This window comes from Macrosteles quadrilineatus, unplaced genomic scaffold (genome assembly GCF_028750875.1).
Source record: "Macrosteles quadrilineatus isolate MER2022 unplaced genomic scaffold, UCM_ALF_1.0 Scaffold_3__2_contigs__length_128488019, whole genome shotgun sequence".
Taxonomy (NCBI): Eukaryota; Metazoa; Arthropoda; class Insecta; order Hemiptera; family Cicadellidae; genus Macrosteles; species Macrosteles quadrilineatus.
In genome coordinates this window covers 55,381,796-55,402,711 of record NW_026542596.1, presented here as the reverse complement: position 1 = coordinate 55,402,711, position 20,916 = coordinate 55,381,796, and the positions used below count along the sequence as shown (strand labels likewise).

The 20,916-nt window shown below is 34.1% G+C and overlaps 1 protein-coding gene across 3 annotated transcripts in view; it reads right to left on the bottom strand.

Moving 5' to 3' along the window:
* Positions 1 to 20,916, bottom strand: part of LOC128991128 (zinc finger and BTB domain-containing protein 7B-like) — a 67,402-nt gene that overhangs the window by 9,912 nt on the left and 36,574 nt on the right. For 2 of the 3 annotated variants that reach the window (XM_054413878.1, XM_054413876.1), the window contains exon 3: positions 14,666 to 14,767. In XM_054413878.1, coding sequence (XP_054269853.1) covers positions 14,666 to 14,767 — 102 coding nt within the window. Of the gene's footprint in view, positions 1 to 316; positions 8,849 to 14,665; positions 14,768 to 20,916 lie in introns of those variants that run through there. The other variant, XM_054413879.1, reaches the window with a different exon arrangement.

Below are 20,916 nucleotides of genomic sequence, written 5' to 3'. Positions count from 1 at the left end.
AACCACAGTTAAAACGCAAATAGTGAATATCCACTGTAACTTGTTCCGAACTCAATAAAAAAAATGAAAGGTTATTTTAATACATAACATTTCTAGTATCAGTTGACTATTCAAGTATCCCTTAGCTAAGCCTGGCTGTAATTTTATTTTTGGGTGGTTAACCAATTTACATACAATCTCTTTTGTTATTTGCTGTAAAAGTTACATTACATTTCAATTTTGTAACTGAAAAGATTAGTTTGAAATCATTCAACAGTATGTTAATCTAGTATATAAAAAAAAATTGTTTGGCAGAGGCAAGTAGAAAGGCACAATATTCGATTTTCAAGCATTTTATTTTCCAAAAATTGCTTTACAGCTATGATATGCATTTTCGTTTTACTCTCTAATCGATGAAACAAAGCATCAAACAATGGCGAAATAAACTTTTTGTAACATTTATTCAATTATAACAGACAAGCCGTATAATATACTAACAGATAATTTAGCGTACCAAGAACTAATATCACATCTCTTAACCCAATAAGAAATAAGCTCACGAGACGGTTAGGATTAGATCACCAGGAACGTGCTATAACGTAACTGGGGGCAAGAGGAGGAACTTAAACTGCCACTGTATGTACAGCACTAACTAAAATGGCAACAAATGATAGGATAACCGCTTACAACTATCGGCTAACAACTCGCGGCTCTCCGAGTCCATCCTTGTCTGGCAATCTGTATTGTCTATTAAATATTTGAACTTTACCATTTGTAAACAGTTTCAAAACTATATACGTAGTTCTACTAATGATTTGGTGTTTGTTTGATTTGTCTGCGGCACTGATTATTGCGCGATAAAACAGATACAGGCCAGTGGGGACTCGTGGGGACCAGAGGTAGAGTACAAACATAGGGTTTCACTATTAAAACTAATACGGCTTCCATTTATTCATCAGTGTGTTTTGAATTTTGTACTTTGTATGTCAGTTAAAGCTATACTTTTGTATATTTGTTTCGCTTGTACTGTACTTTTATTCATCCTCAACTAAGCAATAATGACCTTTCTAAATCTTTATTCCATATTTCCAGGTAAGTAGGGAAAAGTTTCAACGAAACTAAATGTCTAATTTAAAGGGGTCTGGATTATTTTAATTGTATTTTAAACTTACAACTCGTGATATATTTCTCATTTAAAGGGCCAGTATTCAAAACAATTTAAAAACATTTAAATGAAACATATGAATAAAACACAAGCTGGAAAATTATAGAAGGTCACTCGTAAACATGTTTTTTAATTACATTAGTATTTTAGGCAACAGTATAACCAAGATTAAACATACTCGCTTATAGATTATCGTCCTTAAGGAGCAATGTATGTTGGATATATCCAAATTCAACAGTAAAGCATTAAACATCACTTGACATAACAAAATAATTCAACTATCATTCCTCTGGTCCTGCTGTATTATTTGATGAAAGTAAAACATACTTAGAAGTGTTTAGGATTTGAAAGCATAACAATTGACTAACCTAATGCCGACAACCCAGCCCACCTCTCCTCAAAGTCAAGTGATAATTAAGTTTTCTTCACATATATTAAGTTAGCTGTATATCATCACATGCTATCACAGACTTTCTGAATTCTTCTGCTTACAATACAACATTTACAACACCCCTCTGTAAATAAATCTATTTCACCGCACAATTACAATTGTTACAAAAATACAAAACTCTCATTCTGTCAAGGCAAACCACAGCCAACCTGTTGCGACGCGAAAACAACACTTTCGACGGGTTCCGGCAGCTTCGTGTATTGTGGATCACATTCGAATAACATGTAAATACTCGTACATTGTCAAACATTGATTGTTTTTTTTTGACAAATTTATAAATCGATTCAGAATAGTCACATTTTTTGAACAGATTAAATATAATCCAACATCAGAAAAATAAGTAGTAATATTGCCTATTTTTTATATAACTGTATTAAAATTTAGAATACCTTAATCAATACTTATTTTACATTGATTGAAAATATTTTCATTTGAGTATATATGTCACAAGTTTTTAAATTGAACAAATGATCATTAGCACTGTTTAATTCATATAACAAATTTAAAGATATAGCCCTCCGATTTCAGTTTACACGAATGTTTGATGTTTGGTAACACGTAGAAATAAACTACTAGACTTTCTAAATTGACCAACTTTTTATCTTCGTAAACCAAAAATCATTGATTATAATCAAAACCTGCCAACTTTATAATTTCGCAATAAGTTTATCCTAAACTGTCAAATCTTTCTAACTGCATTAAGAGATCAAATTAATATTTACCAGTCATCTAGAATACATCAAACCAGAATTACGTGTTCACTATGTATCATAGATAATGGTAGACGAAAATTTTAGACTGTCGTTTAAAAACAGTAGAATTGGCCAAAACTAACTAAAATGAATATTATTTTCTAAACACTCAAAGCTTTCTCCACCCATTACATAAATTTCCTTCGATCCTACAACTAGCACCAGACATATCATTATATCTTTCCTATCTATCACAACCTTTCCTTTTATATCACCTGTGCTTTCACTGAAGTATAACATACTTTGCAACAGTTTTCAATAAAAAAAGTTGTGTTCTTGTAAAGATTAATAATTAGTTGTAACAGATACTGTCAGTTTCAACTCTTAAAAAAGCTGTAGCGATGACTATAAATCGCATAAACTATTTAATATCTTCTTCTCACACAAGTAAATAAATGAATTTACAAATTCAGAATATCACTTTTGAAAACTTCCTCAGCATATAGCATTTTCACCTTTGGAGTTGAAAAAAATTTTACTGTTGCAGCGTAGTATACCTTGTGAGTCATAAACAAAAATACAAACAATTTAGATCTTAAATCCAAGTCATATCAGGGTATCACATTACCATAAACAACTTTTTCAACAATTAAACTTAACATACAATCTTATCCATCAAACATAACAGTTCTATAACTCTAATTCCATTCAAAATCAAACAATTCTATTAATAAATACTAAAAAGGTTGAAGACACAAGAAATTATCAGAAAAGTAAATGAGTTCACACCATGCAAATTAAAGGTATCCATTTTTGATTAGATAATCTAAGATTTGAAATGAACTAGACATTGTGTGGTGCACTATGAGGCGTTATTTACAGGTTTAAGTTTTTTTTATCCTAAAATATACTATATTTTATAGTTTTATACTGGATAATTCTTCCCCCAAATTTCTAACATGCGTGGCGATTGTCCATTCAAGTTATTATCACAAATTACATCAGTTAACCTTTCTTCATGTTTCATAAAGCAGTTAAAAAAATAACTCTGGTTTGGTATTACTTGGAATTAAAAGTTTGCTTTAAAAATATTATATTCTCCAGAAATCCCTCACGATATTGTTTTAATTATCGACTTACAGTTTAGTTTGTATAAGTGAGTAGTGACTTCCTTTAACCGTCTAACCTAGTACTTTCCCAATCCAGAATAACTCAACACTTGAACAGCAAGTCCAGCAAGCTAATTTTACAAAAAATTAGTAATTAGTAACAGAGTACGTTTAGTGGCTGAAATCAAGTAATTTGTGTCAAATATTAAAGAAATTAGCTCCAAATGTTTTTTTCAGGGATTAGGTTTATGACATTTTTTGTCCTATTTCTTTGGAATGTTTCTATTAGTATTGAAACCTATTCTTAACTTTTAGTACCGGAAACATTTAAATTTATATTTTATCTTGCATGTGTGGTAACCTATACAATCGGAAATATTAGAAAAAAAGATCTCTGTAAAAAATCAATCTAAGATGTGATGCATAAACAGTTAAAACCCAAATATGCTAAGGAATCATGAATATTACATACTAAAGGAACGTTAATAAACTATAAAATACCCAAGCAAATAACACATGTACATTCCATTTGTGATTAAGCTGCGTACACTTGAAACCTGTCAGTAACTTTTGAAACTTATTTCACAAAGCAATTTGGAGGTGTACACTGATTGTAACGAGTGACAATATTTCTTTAGTAATTGCTTCATTTATTGACAGGATCAATGTTAAAATAAATCATGTATATTACACTACAAACACTAACATTGTAATGAGGTTTATTGCTTCATAGCATGTGTCTTGTGTGAGTTGGTCACAGGAATATTGCAAATCTCGGCCCAACAATCCACCTTTGGCTTTCGGATCTGTTTTAGTGGTAGTGCACTTGGTATTCCTTTGAATTTGTACCTTTTTGATTTTTTGTTAGAAATTAAACTTAAAATATCCATTCACTTTTGCATACATTATCTTAAAGGTATTTAGTGCGGTTGTTCCACTTAACCAAACTAAATGGGACTAAACTTTGTTTGCAGAGACAGTTATTCAGCTTAGGATTGATTTTAGATTATTAAGGTTTTTTTACATACCAGAATGTGGTAGGCCTTTATATTTGTATGTAGACATATATTTTAATTTTTTCAGGTGTTTTTATAGAAGTTAGGTAAGAGATAGTTTAGTACTTCATTGTTATGTGACTGTGATTTCAAATAACATTTCTAGGGACAATACCTGAGTATCTTTTTCCATAGTTATATTGGGATGAAGCAGATTTTCAGATCATCCATTAATTTAATTTAGGTGGTTGGTTTTGAAGTAAACTATTGTATGTACAATAACAACTATAATATGAAATTAATTTAAAGACCTTTGAAGAAAAAGCCTTGAGTGGTCTAAAAACTTACCAGACACAGCATATATGAAAGTATTAAATTTTAAAATCCATCCAGCAATCTTTCCAAATAGTGTTTCCCCACATAAATTTGAAATTTTTAAATTTTAGTTTACTCCATTCCATACTTTAACCAAGCGCAAGGGTGGATGTTGGGCAGAGTAAGACACACACTAACGTTACGTTATAGGCACACCCGAGTTATTACATTTATTCACATGAATTTTCCAGTAGAAAATAGACTCCGCTTGGGTAACTATTGATCAGTCTTGTGTGACGAGCACACTCCTGGTTCAGCGGCAAAACTAGTAATACTGTCAATAACCTAAACTGTGCGACCTGGCAAACCTCTCCTAACATAATGAGCCTTTAAAACATCATGTATTTTTTTTTCCTAGGACGCTAGGCACGAGCCTGGGATTGTTTTTCACATTACTTCAGGCTAGAACTAGGGGTTGCGGCATTATCACTTAGATAAAATCCATTGGTGACTTGGCGGGGATGGAACCATGTACCTCAGGGACTGAAGTCCCGCGCTCTAACCACTATGCCAGCTCGCTCCCCCAAAACATCATGTATTGTAATATTTCAAATTTAAAAAATATCAGACATTTTTTACTTGTTAATTCATACCATTTTGACAACCTTTGCTAAAGAGGAATTATGTTTGAGAAATGAGCATTTGTTTTGAAACTAGTGGGGTTTCGGTACCGGTTTCTCACTGAAATAGGTTCTTGGTTTCAGTACCAGTACCAATGGTGTCTAACTTAATGGCAATACTCTTTTTTTTATTAGACATATCAATATTGTAAAAATAAATAATGGCAAACAAAGTGCCATCTAATTTTGTGATTTATGGGTGCATTTGCAATTGAAACAGGGTATATAGAGGGAAGCCAGTAGTTTTAAAGTTTCAGTGAAAATCTTCTACGGGTCCCAGCCCCCATAAAACAAAAGCTTGGACAGATTATGAAAGCGCTACAAAATGTTTAATTTGTTTCTATATTGAAGACCAATTAAGGATAATTTTGTATTGTCAAACAGAAATTTCAATAGTAGGCCTAGGCCTACCTAATACAAATAAATACATCAGGTAAAAATTTTTCTACAGACAAAAGAACTTTTCATTTTTGCAAAGTTAGGTAACAGTTTAAGAGCATTTCTTTCTGAATCAAAATAAATAGTGATGTTCTTCTTTCAGACCATTATACTAAGAGAGATTTGCCAGTTGAAAACTAACACTAAGTTAAGTCTCACAGAAGTGGAATGCTCCTGTACTGATATTGACGTAAAATATAAATTAAGTTATGGAAACCAAACTATACAAAACAAAAGTGCCGCCGCTCCCCACTCGAGTCTGGAAGATCAGTACTGTTCTTATCTTATTTTGATATCAACAAGCACCGCATTTACTCATATGCAAGTCAATGCCTCAAATTAATTTTAATTTGTCTAATTAGCAACCGGAAAAACTAAGTATGAACACTTCAATTGATTACCCATACAGAGCCAAACATTAGGGAGTTATTTGATGAAAGGTAAATAATTTGGTATCCCATGTAACCATATTGGTCTGCAGGGTAGAACTGTACATTAACATGGTGTGCTGAGGATCCAGTCTTATTGCAGAAAGCCATTTTCAGAGCAGTTTTATATATTTTTTTATTGCGCTAGGACGCTAGGCATGAGCCCGGGATTGTTTTTCACATTACTTCAGGCTAGACCTAGGGGTTGCGGCATTATCACTCAGATAAAATTGGTGATTTGGCAGGATTTGAACCCGGGACCTCAGGGACCGAAGTCCCGCGCTCTAACCACTAGACCAGCTCGCTCCCATATCTTCAGAGCAGCATTACTGTAATACCACTGTAGTACTCTAATCCCACAATAATGATGGCCTTCTACAAAGGGGTTGAATTCTCAGCACACCAAAGTTAGTGATGTGACACAAGTCCACCCTGAAGAACAAAAAAATCTGTGCTTTAAGTGTTACTGTGGAATTCATACTACTGTTTAATTTGACTGATATGAATTTAATAGAAAAAAAACAACATAAACCAATATACGAGTAGTTGTTGTGTTGATACAAAATGTTATGTCTTTTAACAATTTGAAAGGATTTTAGTGAAATATACGTCTGAACATTGTGTGGTATTGTCATTGAATGTAAATAGGGGTGACAAACTTTTATCTAAAATTCAACGGTAGTTCAAGGAATTTTAGTTTTTTTTAATTATTTAACAGGTTTAACAAATAATTCACTTTAAACATAAACTTGGCCAAACGTATTCTCTAAGCTACAAAAGACTACTGCTAAATTACAAACAAAATCACAGTAATAGAAGTATCATCATTCCACTTACCCGCTCTTCTCCAAAACATAACCTATCACAGCCAACTATACTAAGTAACATCGTTTGCTGGCAGATGGAAGCAACGGTTTGGCATTTCATAAATGTCCTTGAATATGAGCAAATACGGCTATAATATATTTTGTATTTATATTAGTGTTATCTACTTACTCTAACGATTGTGATTGCTAAAATGCAACAATATACATTACTTCTAACATGTGAACATTAAAAACTACTATACAGCCAACAGTCTTCCATAAAAACACTTTCTCTTCAAAACCTATGTACAATATTTATTTATTATCACCACTAAATCTATCACTATGTATATATACAGACATACGTTGAGTATGTGAGTATATATATTTATTTTGTTTGTATAATATATTTGTATGTATATATATAATTATATTTTATATTTTCCTAGTACGCATTTAACATGTAAATATATCACCTTAAGCACACTGTTAACATTTTATGTTCAAAACTTCACATTGTGAATACTATTTGCAGTTCCCTCGTTTCACCCTACGCAGCTTTGAATGTATCTACGATGTGCTGCGAAGCAATTTTCCATTAGACTTAAATCGACAAAATATATTTAAATATCCTACGTCTGTGTAAATCGTCCTGAAAATATACAAACAGCAACGTTGGAGACAATCATCTCTTATATCAAACAATTCCACCTCAAATTTAACATATCAAGCAAGTCCGCCTTTAGACTAGAAAGTTCAATTTTTGATGACACAACTGTTACATACTCTATTGTTACTTGGAAGGGTGATTTGAGATGCATTCTCAGAATGGATTTCAATGTTGTTTATAAATGAGTGGAAAAAGTGATTAAAAAACTAATTTATAAACAGGTTTGACTACTATTCTGGTGAAATCAGGGACATTTGACTACATCCATTATGAACATCGATTAAGGGGGGAAATAATAAATAACACTCGATACTAAAAATTAACATATCCAAACATAAATTAACATCTAAGTAAACCATCAAGTTTTATAAACTTTTAAGTTGTTTGACAAACTTAACGGTGAAAAGTGATTTACGATCACCCTCGGTTAGGAATCAGAATGAATGTATTTGGTAGCACTAGGATGGAAGAGATTGAAAGCGAGAGGCAGCGGGAAGAGTCAGGGGGAAGTGGAGGGCCTCTGGAGGTAGAGAGGCTCCGAGGTGGTGAGATCACAAGGTAGAGACAGGTCAGGCGGACGACGCTCCTCCTCAGGACTGGGCGACGACAGGAACTTGCGGACATATTTGGGATAGTGAGTCTTCTCGTGGGCCTTGAGTATCGTCGACCTGGAAAACGTCTTGCCACAGAGAGAACAGCGGAACGGACGCTCACCCGTGTGGACCCGACAGTGGTCCTTCATGTGGTGTCTTAACTTGAAGGCTTTACCACAAAACTCGCACTTGAACGGCCTGTCTCCTGTGTGGACAGGCAGATGGCCGATAAGAGATCCGACGTCAGGAAAGGACTTGCCACAGAACTTGCAGAGGGCTGCAGAGGGGTCGGCATCCATGGGGACAGGAGCAGAGTCTAGAGCGAGAGGAGTCGAGTCCAGGGTCTGCCGGTAACCTTCCATGAGCCCCATGGACGCCAGAGACTGCTGCATACCCAGGGTGACTTGCTCTCTGTACTTGAGCGACTCCAGCGAGTGTGAGAGGATGTGTCTGGTCAACTTGCTCTGATGAGGAAACACCGCGCCGCAATACATACATGAATAGATAGCCCGCCCCTCACCCTCGTCCTGCAACCAAACAAGACCATCAACTTCTTAATTAACTTTACCAACAGGCGATTACTACGCCACCTTTGACTCGCAAAATCTAACGGGAAAAGGAAACCAACTCGCACAAGAAGTTGACGTTCATTTTGTTTGGCTGCAGGGAATAACGACCGATGTCGTAAACCGCCACACGACCGTTCGACTCATTTACTTCCGGTGAATACGTAATAAGAAAAGAGGGAACGAGATAAAATATTATGAATAAAAACGCACAATCAAAAATTGGCCAAAAATGAAGGTCAACTTCTCGACAGCAAGACAAGATAAAGAATTCAAAGACAACAACATTCATGCAATTTTATAATAAATGTTGAAACACTAAGTAAGAAGTTAGCAGAAATTGGCAAACAAGTAGGTAAAATACTAATGATCTATTATAGACCTAGTCATGCTCGTTTGTTTGATTTTTATCAAGTTTAAGCACTAAAATAAAGTTAATGTAACAGTATGTCATTTTATACTATTCAGCATTACTAATAATTTTGAATTACTGTAATCTAAAATGCCGTTACTAATTCATTGTTATAAAGAGATTTTGTTTTGTGATACGTAAAATAATAGAATAGTGTCAATTAGCTGAGACAAACACATTTAAGACAAAGTCGCAAATATTCTCTATATCGGAGAGATTTGTCATAAAGTTGTTTGTTTGGTTGGATTACATATTAATTATTTGCTTGGGTAAAATCTATAACTTATCCATAGGAATTCAGGAAGAAACTCTCAATTAGTATTTTTACTTTATTTCTTATTAAATATTTTGTTTCATAGTCTGAATGATCAAGATATTCTACTTAAAATAAGTTTCGAGTCTTTCAATGTTTGCAAAAAAAACTACACTACCGGTACCTACAAAGCTAAGGTTTATTGAAATTAAAACTCAATTTTTGTGGCAATGGCCATTAGTTTGAACAGAGATTGGTCACAAAGTACTTTAAATTAAAATAAAGGGAAATTCACAGAATTAACTTGTTAATCCAGTAATAAATAGATTTATTTATTTGTGGATTTTACTAGTAACTATGGATTTATCTATACTATTAGGTTCATTTTCTAATTAATTTTCTTAAACTTTGTTCGACAATGTAACACAAACTTAGTATATATGTTAAGCTAGCTACCTATATGAAAAAATAGCATTGTCACAGAAGTTAAACTTAGCTTACAAATAGATATTAAAAGCCGATAGTGAAACCACCCACCTGCACTGGTTATAAACATCAAAATTCATGCAACAATAATAATTGTAATGAATAAAATACATGCATCACTGTTCCGTGCAATATACAAACCAAGACGCCATAGCTCTCTCCATTGAGTAGCTTATACTAGAAGTTTTCAATTTACAATTTCTATCATAGCTTCAATATTATGCTTAATGTATGTTGTGATTATTTGTCAACATACATGTTTACTATCAGTATAGTTTTAATTTCATAGCAAAAAAAAAGGAAAAACAGAAAATAAACTATTTTTGTGATAATAAAAAGTGGTGGGACCTTTTGTATGGTTGAATAGCACCTTGTTTATGCAGTATCAATAACTTGTCAACCAAATTTTAAATTTAATTTAAAATTTAAATTTAAACTCCTTTATCAATCAAATTCTGTATAGAAAAAATCATGTCATTTGAGTTTTTTGGCAACATCACAGCTTTTCAAATTCGTTACACTGCTATCTACCAAATCAAATCACTGAGTCACAGTATTATACATAAACATCCGAGAAATCAAGTTACGACGATTGAAACAAGTTTATAACACAATTTAGGAGCGGACTTTAAAGTATTCAAATTTTTATAAAATATTTCTATCTACTGTGAGAACTTAGTTTTGAATAATTTTGTATGAATGAAAATCCATTATTGAGGCAAACTTAGGACCTCATGGCCCTTTCTTACAGTTAACCTCTAAACTTGTATGCAAGTTAAACTTAGAAAGTGCAATTATAACAAAACTGATACAACTATCATGGTTGGTATTACTGGAACTATCCGCACCTCGTTCTTAACCCTCGTTTTCCTCGTACTTTTTCCTTGAATTCATTGGCAACCTATCTTATGCATATTTCCTTGCCAGCAAGAATGTAGTCTAGAAAAGCTAAGTTAAATAATGATTTTTTACTTTAGTAAATAATTTTATGTTTAGCTAGAGCCATTGTCTTTGAGCAAGAGTACTCTTGAGTATGTACCAGAGGATAGAGAGACTCGATTAAATTTTTAAGTGGCAATCGAGCCTGTAAAATAGACAAGATTTGCTTGAATTTCACCCATAATAATCAAAATGTGTAAATAAATATTGTGTAAATTTTCATATCAACCAATTGAATCCCAGAATATTTATCTTTTACAACTTTTACTCATCCTAGTGGATACTTGTCATAGATTAGCGTTTATCCACTAATCCACTAAAATTGCAAAGCTAGAGACTTCCAATGGCTCAGAGAATGGAAGATCACCATATTAGTTGATGTTGTACTTCACTTTAAGATGAGACAAGTACATTGCCCTGAATTTTATCATTGGTTGAGAGTTTAAAAGAAAGGAGTAAAATAGAAAACCCTATTTGATAAGGTGCAAATTAACATGGAAATGTTGATCATTTTCAAAATCTTTAGAAACATTTGTTGTTTCTTAAAATGAAATGTTTTTGGTATTGATTGTGTAATAAAGTAATTTTACATATTTAACTAGAAGTATTCAAACACTTTTACAATGTCTGTAATGACAAAAATAAATTCCATTTTAATCTTTTAGAATTCCAACTTTGGAATCAAAAATGCTTCATCTCTTATTCTCAAGTTTATCAATTTGTACTTATGAAAGAAAAGTCAAGGTTAGAATTGCATAGACAAGCATTGTATTGATTAGTGATTGGACTCTTTTTCCAAAGGGTGAAGAGATCTGTGCCCTATTTCTTTTCCTTGGTGCTCCTTTAAAATGTAATTGTGTCCCCTCTTTGAAACTTGTCCATAGCACCATCCCGGCACCAATCCTTAACTTTCTTAGCTAGTTCTTTTATTGGCTATTGGTAAAACTGATTCTTGCAGTTTATCAACTTTTAGTTTAGTCCAAAATAACAAAAACAAAGTGTAACTTGATTAAATTTTTAAAACTTTTCTCAAGAATCCTAGAGCAAAAAAGTGTGAATTAGTTTTAAACAATAGTAAACCACTGAAATGGTCAGATTGTTTCAACTAAAATTTTTGAAATCCATTAAAGCCCCTGAATTCTACTATACTAATACAGGCTGATTCCTTCGTCTTATATGCACCTTTCTGCGACTGTTCACAATCATCAGTAATGTTATAAACACCCTTACTGTATATGCTTTTACAGTACTGGAATTGTAAAAAATGAGGTGCCGGAACTGTAACCCATTTAATGTGATCTATGCCAATATTTGTATCTTTCCAAAATAGAGGCTACGTTTCCCCGCCCATCGAGTACTGTGCTATTATACCTTTTACAAGTAGGAAAAACAGTTATTTTTTATGTTCACGCAAAAGGAATATTGATTCGTTGGGTAGCTGACCTATATGAATCACTTAATGTGTACTTTTAAATGTTGAAACCCTCTTTTTGGAAGTAAAAGATTTAGGCCAGGCGCACACAGGCGATTTTGAGTCGCGCAACAGTTGCCCGACTAAAATGTTCAACATTGTTTTAAATTGGAGTGCGCACACGAAGGAAACAGTCTGGGGACAGTCGCGCAACTGTTGCAACCGATGTTTCCGGACCCAATTTGCCAGCGACTGCTCTGCGACTGAATTGTTGCGGGACTGTCACTCCAGGTTTGGTATCCATTGAAACAAGTGTAGATGCGCACACATGCAACTAAATAGTCGCTGTGTCACTCAGTCTCACCCCAGGAGTTCAACTACTCGTGGTCAGAACTGTCACTAGTGTTTGCTCTCTTGTTGTGTGAAGATTTTAGAAAATTGCAAGTATGAGTGTGCGTGATGAGGATTTTTGAGAAGAAGCCGACTATATTTAAAGTCATTGAAACTGTCCTTTCACAAGTCGCTCACTATATGGGATGAACCCAGTATCTTCTCTTTTTCTTTCGCGCGCGAAACTTCAGCAACAAAGCACATACTACGGCTGTATCATTGAAATCCATTCGGAACGCTGTTACGAATGTATTTCCAACACGTCTCAAGACTAGATCCGCGACTAAAAAGTTGCCTGTGTGCGCACTCCAGCTCAACTGTCGCTAGACTTCAGAGTCTCCGAGAGAGTTGCGCAACAGTCCCCCGATTAGTCGGGCAACTGTTGCGCAACTCAAAATCGCCTGTGTGCGCCTGGCCTTAGAGGCTTATGGTCGAAAGGGTTGTCAACTAAAAAGGGCTCACTGGAAGCTTAAATTGGAGTTTTCAATGTCAAGGTTCAAAGGTCAAACCAGATTTCTCAGATGCAAATACCATTCAATTTCCTACAATTTGAATAATAATTAAAATTAATTGAAATCCAACAGTAAAATACAAAAAAAGGTATTACAATTTTGAAAGCTTCCTGAAGTATAACTAATGGACTTACAGGAATGGTTTCGGTACCATAATGTACTAAATTATTTAAGATTTTCACTACTTCACCAACTAAGTCTAATATGACCTCAACAAGGGATGCAATTAAATCTACAACAAAATTTTATTTCTGTTTTATACCACAATATTGAATCGTCAAGGGGTTAATCCTAGGGCCATGCTCTTGGAAGGATGTTCAAAAGGGACATGAGGGTTTTTTTGACAAACCACTGAAGGGAAAATTAATTTTTGGTCAGACAAGCGATGCAGTTAAATAAATATGCTAAGATTTGTTCGGCATTCTTTAAAGCCGGACATTGAGGTAAAGTAGACTAACCCGATGGATCATTAAGAATAATAACAACAACAATTAATGTCTATGGATTTCTATACTTGTACAAGATATAAAAACTGCAAAGTTTTGTTTGGAAAAATTCTTCATTATGCAGAAGTTGACTGATTATTTGTTATTTGAACGATTATCATGGACAATTTCCATCAATCATGATTAGTACTAATAGTTTTGGGATCTTAAATCCAAACCTTTCCTTAGGTGAGAAAAAGTACTTAAAAAAAGATGAATATACAAACCCAGCTAAAGATGGAGAATCACAAAATTAAAACCACATAGGGTACTGTGGTACCGTGGTTAAAAACAAGACAAAAATAGAAAGGATGCAAGAAATAGAGGCATGGCTGCATTAAGGGTCAGTGGAGCCCGGGGCAAACTCAAAAGTGGCGCCCCCCCTTTTTTCCTGGTGCGGACGGGCAGTAGTCGTACAGCACCCGTCAGGCGCCCCGTGGCATATGCCCAGTCTGCCTGTTTATAAAAGCGGGCCTGAATAGACGGTAGGAGACCACAACACACACGTCTGCTCAAGACTGTGGCTCAAGCAATCAACCAACATGCGTTTTCTCTAGATTTGACTACTATTGTACAGTATACCACTAGTTCTCTGTGTGATCTTTCTTTTGCTATTTTCCATCTCGGACTGAGTTTGTCCACTAATCTTGCTTTAGGTGCGTTTTCACTTGAGATCGGGATCAGATTTAGATCCTAAAGCGTTGTGAAAACTTGTTACTTGTTATTACTAATTAAAATGTAAAATGTCCGCTATAATCCCAAAAAAAAACCTTATCTTACCTTCAGCTAAAACGATCTTCAAACAGAGATCTGAGTATAAAATTTTAATTATAAGCGGAATCAATCTATTACGCCAGCATTATCCGCTGTGGAGAGGTTATTTTGCTTACCGGATCATGAGGGTGTCTGTACTCGGAGCTGCTTTCTCCCGTGACACTCCGTCGTCCGTCGCTCTCCTCCGGTCTATCCCAGTCAACTTCTTTTTTCAATGACTGAAAATATATTGAAATTAGAAATTATTTGTTTTGATTTCAAAACGCAAGCCTTAAAGGTACCGACAGTTAAATGTATAGGATTTTTCATAAAGGATAACTGAGTTCTAACACTTTATAATGGCCATGTTATGTATTAAAAATCACTAAAATTCAACTGAAATAGTTTTGTTAGTTGTCACTGCTAGAGTCCCGATTACCTAATCGAGAATATACCCTGGAATAGATCTAAAAACTCTTAATTTTTCTATCAGGATATATGAATGGTTTTAATTCATTTGCGTTTTCTACACCATGACATTTCAATGTTTCTTGTTTGGAAAAGTTCCAAATAACGTCTTTATCCAACAAAAACCTTTTGTTCGATAGCATCATCAACTGCAATTAATTGATAGTTCAATGACGAAATGCAGCTGACTTCAATACGGTTCAGGATCGAACCAGCTTCATTCAAAAGTGAGCACTCAGTTACTCGGACATAAGTAAAAACAAAATCAAAAATCAAAAGTACCTTTTAAATACACCAGAAAAATATGTAGCCTATAACTTTAAGAATACAGAGACAAATTTGTATACACCTAGGAAAAATTTAGTTAAATTTAAAAGTAAATTTTAAACACCAAATCACAATGAAAAGTTTGCATTAGTAAAATTGTTATACATTCGAGAAGCACAATGTCCATAAACTTATCATTGGCAGAAAACTTTGCCAAATTAGCAATCTGGCAAAGTTACAATTGAGTGTTTGAACTCAACAAAAAATACAGCGAAGAGAAGATACGGATATCTGACCTCTCACAACCATGTTATAATGCCAATCAATATTAAACAATGGAAGCCAAACTTCAGCCTTTAAATTAGATCACCTATTGATCCCTCAGTGCTTACAACACCAACACTTTCATGTGTTGACACTATCTCGTAGTGATTTGAATTATATATTCACTTAAATTCAATAATATACCCTTTTTGTTTTCAAAGTTCTTAGACTGTTTTTTGTTCGAAGTGGAAACAGAGTTAACGTCATACCAAATATTACACACACATACATAACAAGAAGCATTACCAATAATACTCTGAAACTACCCAAAGTAAATAAAGCTATTTTTCGTCACTCTTTTCAATATCTAGGTCCAAAATACTATAATTATCTACCACTTCAAATAAAGAATAGTTTAAATTTAAAGCAGTTTAGCAAAGCAACGATAATTTGGCTTTCTTCTCAGCAGGACATAAATTATATAAATAATATCCTGTTGTAATAACTTTCATTGTTTATTAAAACAGTTCTTGTTTTGTCCATCAGATGCACAGTTCAGGCGGAATTCAATGTTTTATATCAGATGCTAGACCATAAATTACAACGTCATGTTAGCCTATAAGTTAGTATAAGCAAACTGGTTACACTACTGGATCAAGTAGCCAGTTCTATTTCTCTACATCTCATGTATTGTTACATTGTGGTTTTTTTGTGGGAAATAAACTTCATTATTCATTATTCATTATTCATTATTTATTCATAATTTCACTTAAATTTGCGCAAAATTTTAACTAGCACAACGTTTTTTAGCTAGTTAAAATTTTGCGCAAATTTAAGTTTGACTACGGAAAAAAACTTTAGAAGATTTTAGGATGTCTAGCATCTTTCTACAGTAGACCCCCTCTTATCCAGACTCTTTGAGACCGACGCCAGTCCGGATAACGGTTTTTCCGGTTAAACCGACGTCCCCAAAAACTTTTTAAAACAGAACGTTTACTGTGATATTCGACTTAAATATAGGAGAGCATTGCATTTAGACACGTGATCACTGGTCTCAAATCTTTCCCACGAGAACAGTCACCCAATTCCTGCCGATCTAGTCCGGTTAAACCAATGTGCTGATAAAAATTTTCTGGTTAAGGAGTTGTCATTTCTGCCGAGTGTAGTCCGGTTAAACCAATGTCCGGTTAAAAGGTGTCCGGATAAAGGGAGAGGGAGTCTACTGTATAAATGTAAGCCCAGTAAAATATGTGGTTTCTGCTATAATGTGGTATCCTCCTAAAAATTAGAGTTTGATTTACTCTTCTCATTTCTCATTTATGACAAATCAATCTTTTCAAGACAACACACTGAATGAATTGGATGAAGAACCAAAATGTTGTAACGCTTCAAAATTATGATGTATATACTAATAATTAGTCCAGCCACCAGTCACACTTTTAGATGTAAACAAAAAATTTTCTTGTTGATCTAATAATGCTCATTTAGTCAAATTTTCCATCTAAATGACCATCTAAATTCAATATTCTAATAAATGTAGACACAAATTTCTTGTTCAAACTGTAGGTATGCTGATTTAACTGAATCTGTTTTAACCAATTTTTCGCCTTGTTTTATGAACACAAAACCCCAAATTCTGAGAACACAAATTTATGGGGGGGGCACAAAATGGTAAGGATATAAGTATCAGAGGTGTAACTCACAACAGATTCACACATCCTTTCAATTTTATTACTGAGTCTTCGGCATGTATTTTAGTTAGACCTCTGCCAGAGACAAGAATTCCTTACAAACTGCAAACCAGACGTGACATCTCAAGTTTGACTCCCATGTTAAACATGAGAAAGATTAGGCTGCACAGAGCCATTAATTTTACATAAATTTTAACAATTATTAAAATAAAATACCCCCGCCGCAGCAAACCTGCAGACTAAGCGAATTTCCATTTGCCTATGATTGGATTTACACTAAAATGTCTCCTTAAAAATATCACATTTATTCCCTATTTAAATAGAATCAGTTTAACACATACTTAGGTTTGCTGCAACAAGGAGGGTAAAAGTGTTTTTCATGTAAAATGTTAATAGTTAGTAAGAAATAAAAACATTTTCCAAATTTGGGCAAAAAATGTTTATAAACAAGCAAACTATAACAGTTTACTTATTCTCCATAAGAATAACATGGGAATTTTAAATTTACATTTTTTTGGAATTTTCTCCGTAACCATTAGGTGCATTACTACGCTTCAATATATTAAATTATTTTTTTTTTTAAGCTCTACAAAATGGTTTGGAAAGAAATTGCAAAATTTTATGTTTTTTGAGTCAAAAGTGGGAAAACCCCATTTTTACCCCATAAAACCATCCATAAACCCCCGTTCCCATGGTCCGATCATGCTGGTTCGCGAACTCGTTCGAATAAACGTAGGTTTACACGTTTGTACCAAATTTCATCAAAATCGGATCGTTTTTGCTCGAGTTATAGCGCTAACGGACACATATACAAATATATATGTATATATATATATATGAATTTGAACGGATGGTGTTTTTGGCCTCTAGGGACCTCAAAACGAAAAAAAAAATCAGTCCCGGGTCCAGGTCTTACCATGAGTACTACGGTAATAGCTTATTCCCTATATGGGAAATTCGCTAAAAAGGGGAAGTAGAAGTACTGTAATATTATACATCGAGATGTTTGTTATTATTACTGTACTGCTAAGATACTACTTTTTGGTAGTAAGGGGCGCCCCTCTAAATGTTTGCACCGGGTCCTGCACTACCCAAGGCCAGCTCTGGTTGCAGCATATGTGAGGTTCAGCTTTTGGATGGGTTTTAACTCTTAAGTTGTGCTCTCATCGATAATCTTGACCGCTGCCAGCCCAACCAATCATGTGCACGCACCGTGAATCAAATAAATGTACAGTCTTTGTGTTAAGTGTGTCTATGTCATCGTGTGTTTTGTTTTCAATTTTATATGTGACGAATTGTAGAAGATAAACCTGAAGATGTGGCAGTCGCCATGAAACACAGTTTAGCCGGTCATCTGAGGATATTGTAAGGTAACAAACAAAATACTTTTTACTAATATAAATCAATATCCAGCAATAGGACAATGTATTATGAATCTGACGGCTAAAACATCAGCCTGTGACCATTGACTATACACCTCTACTGTATAGTCAATGCTGTGACCCTTTGAAGGGTTGACACTTCCTACACATAAGCTGGGAATATATTCAAATAATTTTACAAAAAATTATTGACAATACAAAGCTAGAGGAAACATTACAGTACTTTATTGTTGATGAACACATCAAATAGGTTGAAAGCATTGTTTAGTGGCCTGTCAGTGCTAAGTCATAGCACAGAAAACATACTACTTATAGTAAAATGTTATAAAGTAAAACTAATAAAACCCTAAATGCATGTTTATTGAGTGCAAGATTTCTAAAACAGAGTGAAAGTCGTGCAAATTGAAAGAGAGCAATGGAGATGACCTTGACGAGCCAAAAAGTGACCTTGAAGCTCATTAATGATTCATTATTTTAATCAAAATTTTGTGCTAATTAATTGCAACCTTAGTGATAAGAAACTGATAAAAATAATTGGTCATATTAGTAGGCCTATGGATCTGTTGCATGTAGAACATGCATGTTAATACAATTCTTATATTTTGTATAGTTTGATGCATAAATGTCTATGTATCGTTTTGCTTTCTCTATCAATATAGAGTAATTATAGCAGTAGCTTATAGATACTTGGGTAGAAATCTATAATTAGCTATTTAATTAGCTGTAGCCATTTTTTAGTTAAGTGAATATCATTTTTTTTAATATATTTAATATGGCTCATATAATATCTTATCGCAACCCGCCTAGGGGTAGCTGAATGGATTATGATATTCACCTGAAAAGGCAAAAGGTTAATTCATAAAATGTTTTAATGGTTCAATAATGGAACAAGTTACCTTTAGATCATTGGGATTTTAATAAATGGCCGGCCCTGATTAAAACATAGCTGATCTTAGTCAGTAACAATGCATCTCACTCCATTCTACACGCAATCTGCATTTATATTTGGGTTGAAATACACCTAGCAATCGGCAATAAAGGCCCCGGGTACGATGCTACCGGCGTTAGAGCAGCTGTTTAAGCAGCAATTTTGATTTGTATCCTAAGATGTCCCTAAAATTGCCACATTTTGATATAAATAATCTATTATATTATTAAAGTGATACAATCAAATTTTATGTAAACGATTGAGGTCATTTACCAAATAAAAATATAGGCATATGCCACATCAAAATGAAGCTTAGAGTGTGTAGATTTGCCAAAAAGTATTGATATGGACGAATTTCCTAAGGGCTCTGCCCCACAGGCTGATTTCCAAAGGGCTACGCCTGGCATAATTCCAATGTTTAAATGATTTGATTTAATTTAGTTAATGAAACAGCTGGTCAGCTGGTAAAATGAACTGGTGTGTGTTTATTTACTCGAAAAAAAATGTTTGTGACGCTTTATGTAGATTGAGGAGGGTTATGTTTGGTTTTAAAGTGAGGTTGTAGACGTTAAAGTATTGCTCAAAGTTTCGCTTTTTTAAATTTATATAGTAAGCCACAAGTGAAGAGGCTTGACTAAAATTGAAGAATAATGTTAAAATATGTCATTCATGAAGCATTAATATGAACCAATTGATGCTATTGCTACACTAAGGTGTGTTGTCATATTCTTATTGATCTATTTACGGTACATCAAAAGTGGGGGTTTGAAAGTAAGTAGGTTTACGCTTTTAAATCAGTTTATATTTTTAAACTAAATCATAGCGTTGCTGTATTTTAAAACACAAATCAGCACCACATTAATAGCTCTCTATAGGCCTACAGGTCACATTTTCTTACAAACCACAACCGTTGCAAACCACGGGTATAGCAGCTTGTATTATCCTATTATTCTTATTCTTATTAGTAATTTAGCTGACATGTCAATCACTGCTCCCACTTCATTCTATAGCTTCCTTGTCAACGCAGTGTTCTCTAAGTTGTTTTTTATTAGCATTACACAATGATGAATGACACTGATCTTCACATATCAAGCTTCCAATTTAAGTCTCACTAAGCTTTTTCAAAGCAGCAATGTCATTTATCTTAAGTTTGGCCGAAGGCAACTCTGAGTGTCGACCGTCGTACAAAAAGTAATTGGGCAGGACTTAGCATGTTTTCAACGCTTAGCGGCACCGCTGACTGTCGCTCGCCGCTCATGTCTATTGTAACATCCCTCTTCAAATTTGCACGGCAACATATATGGGACCCAATGGCAGAGCGGCGCCGCTCTATAATTAATTTGATAGAAACCTAAGTTTTCTTACCACCAATTGAGGAAAACTACGCA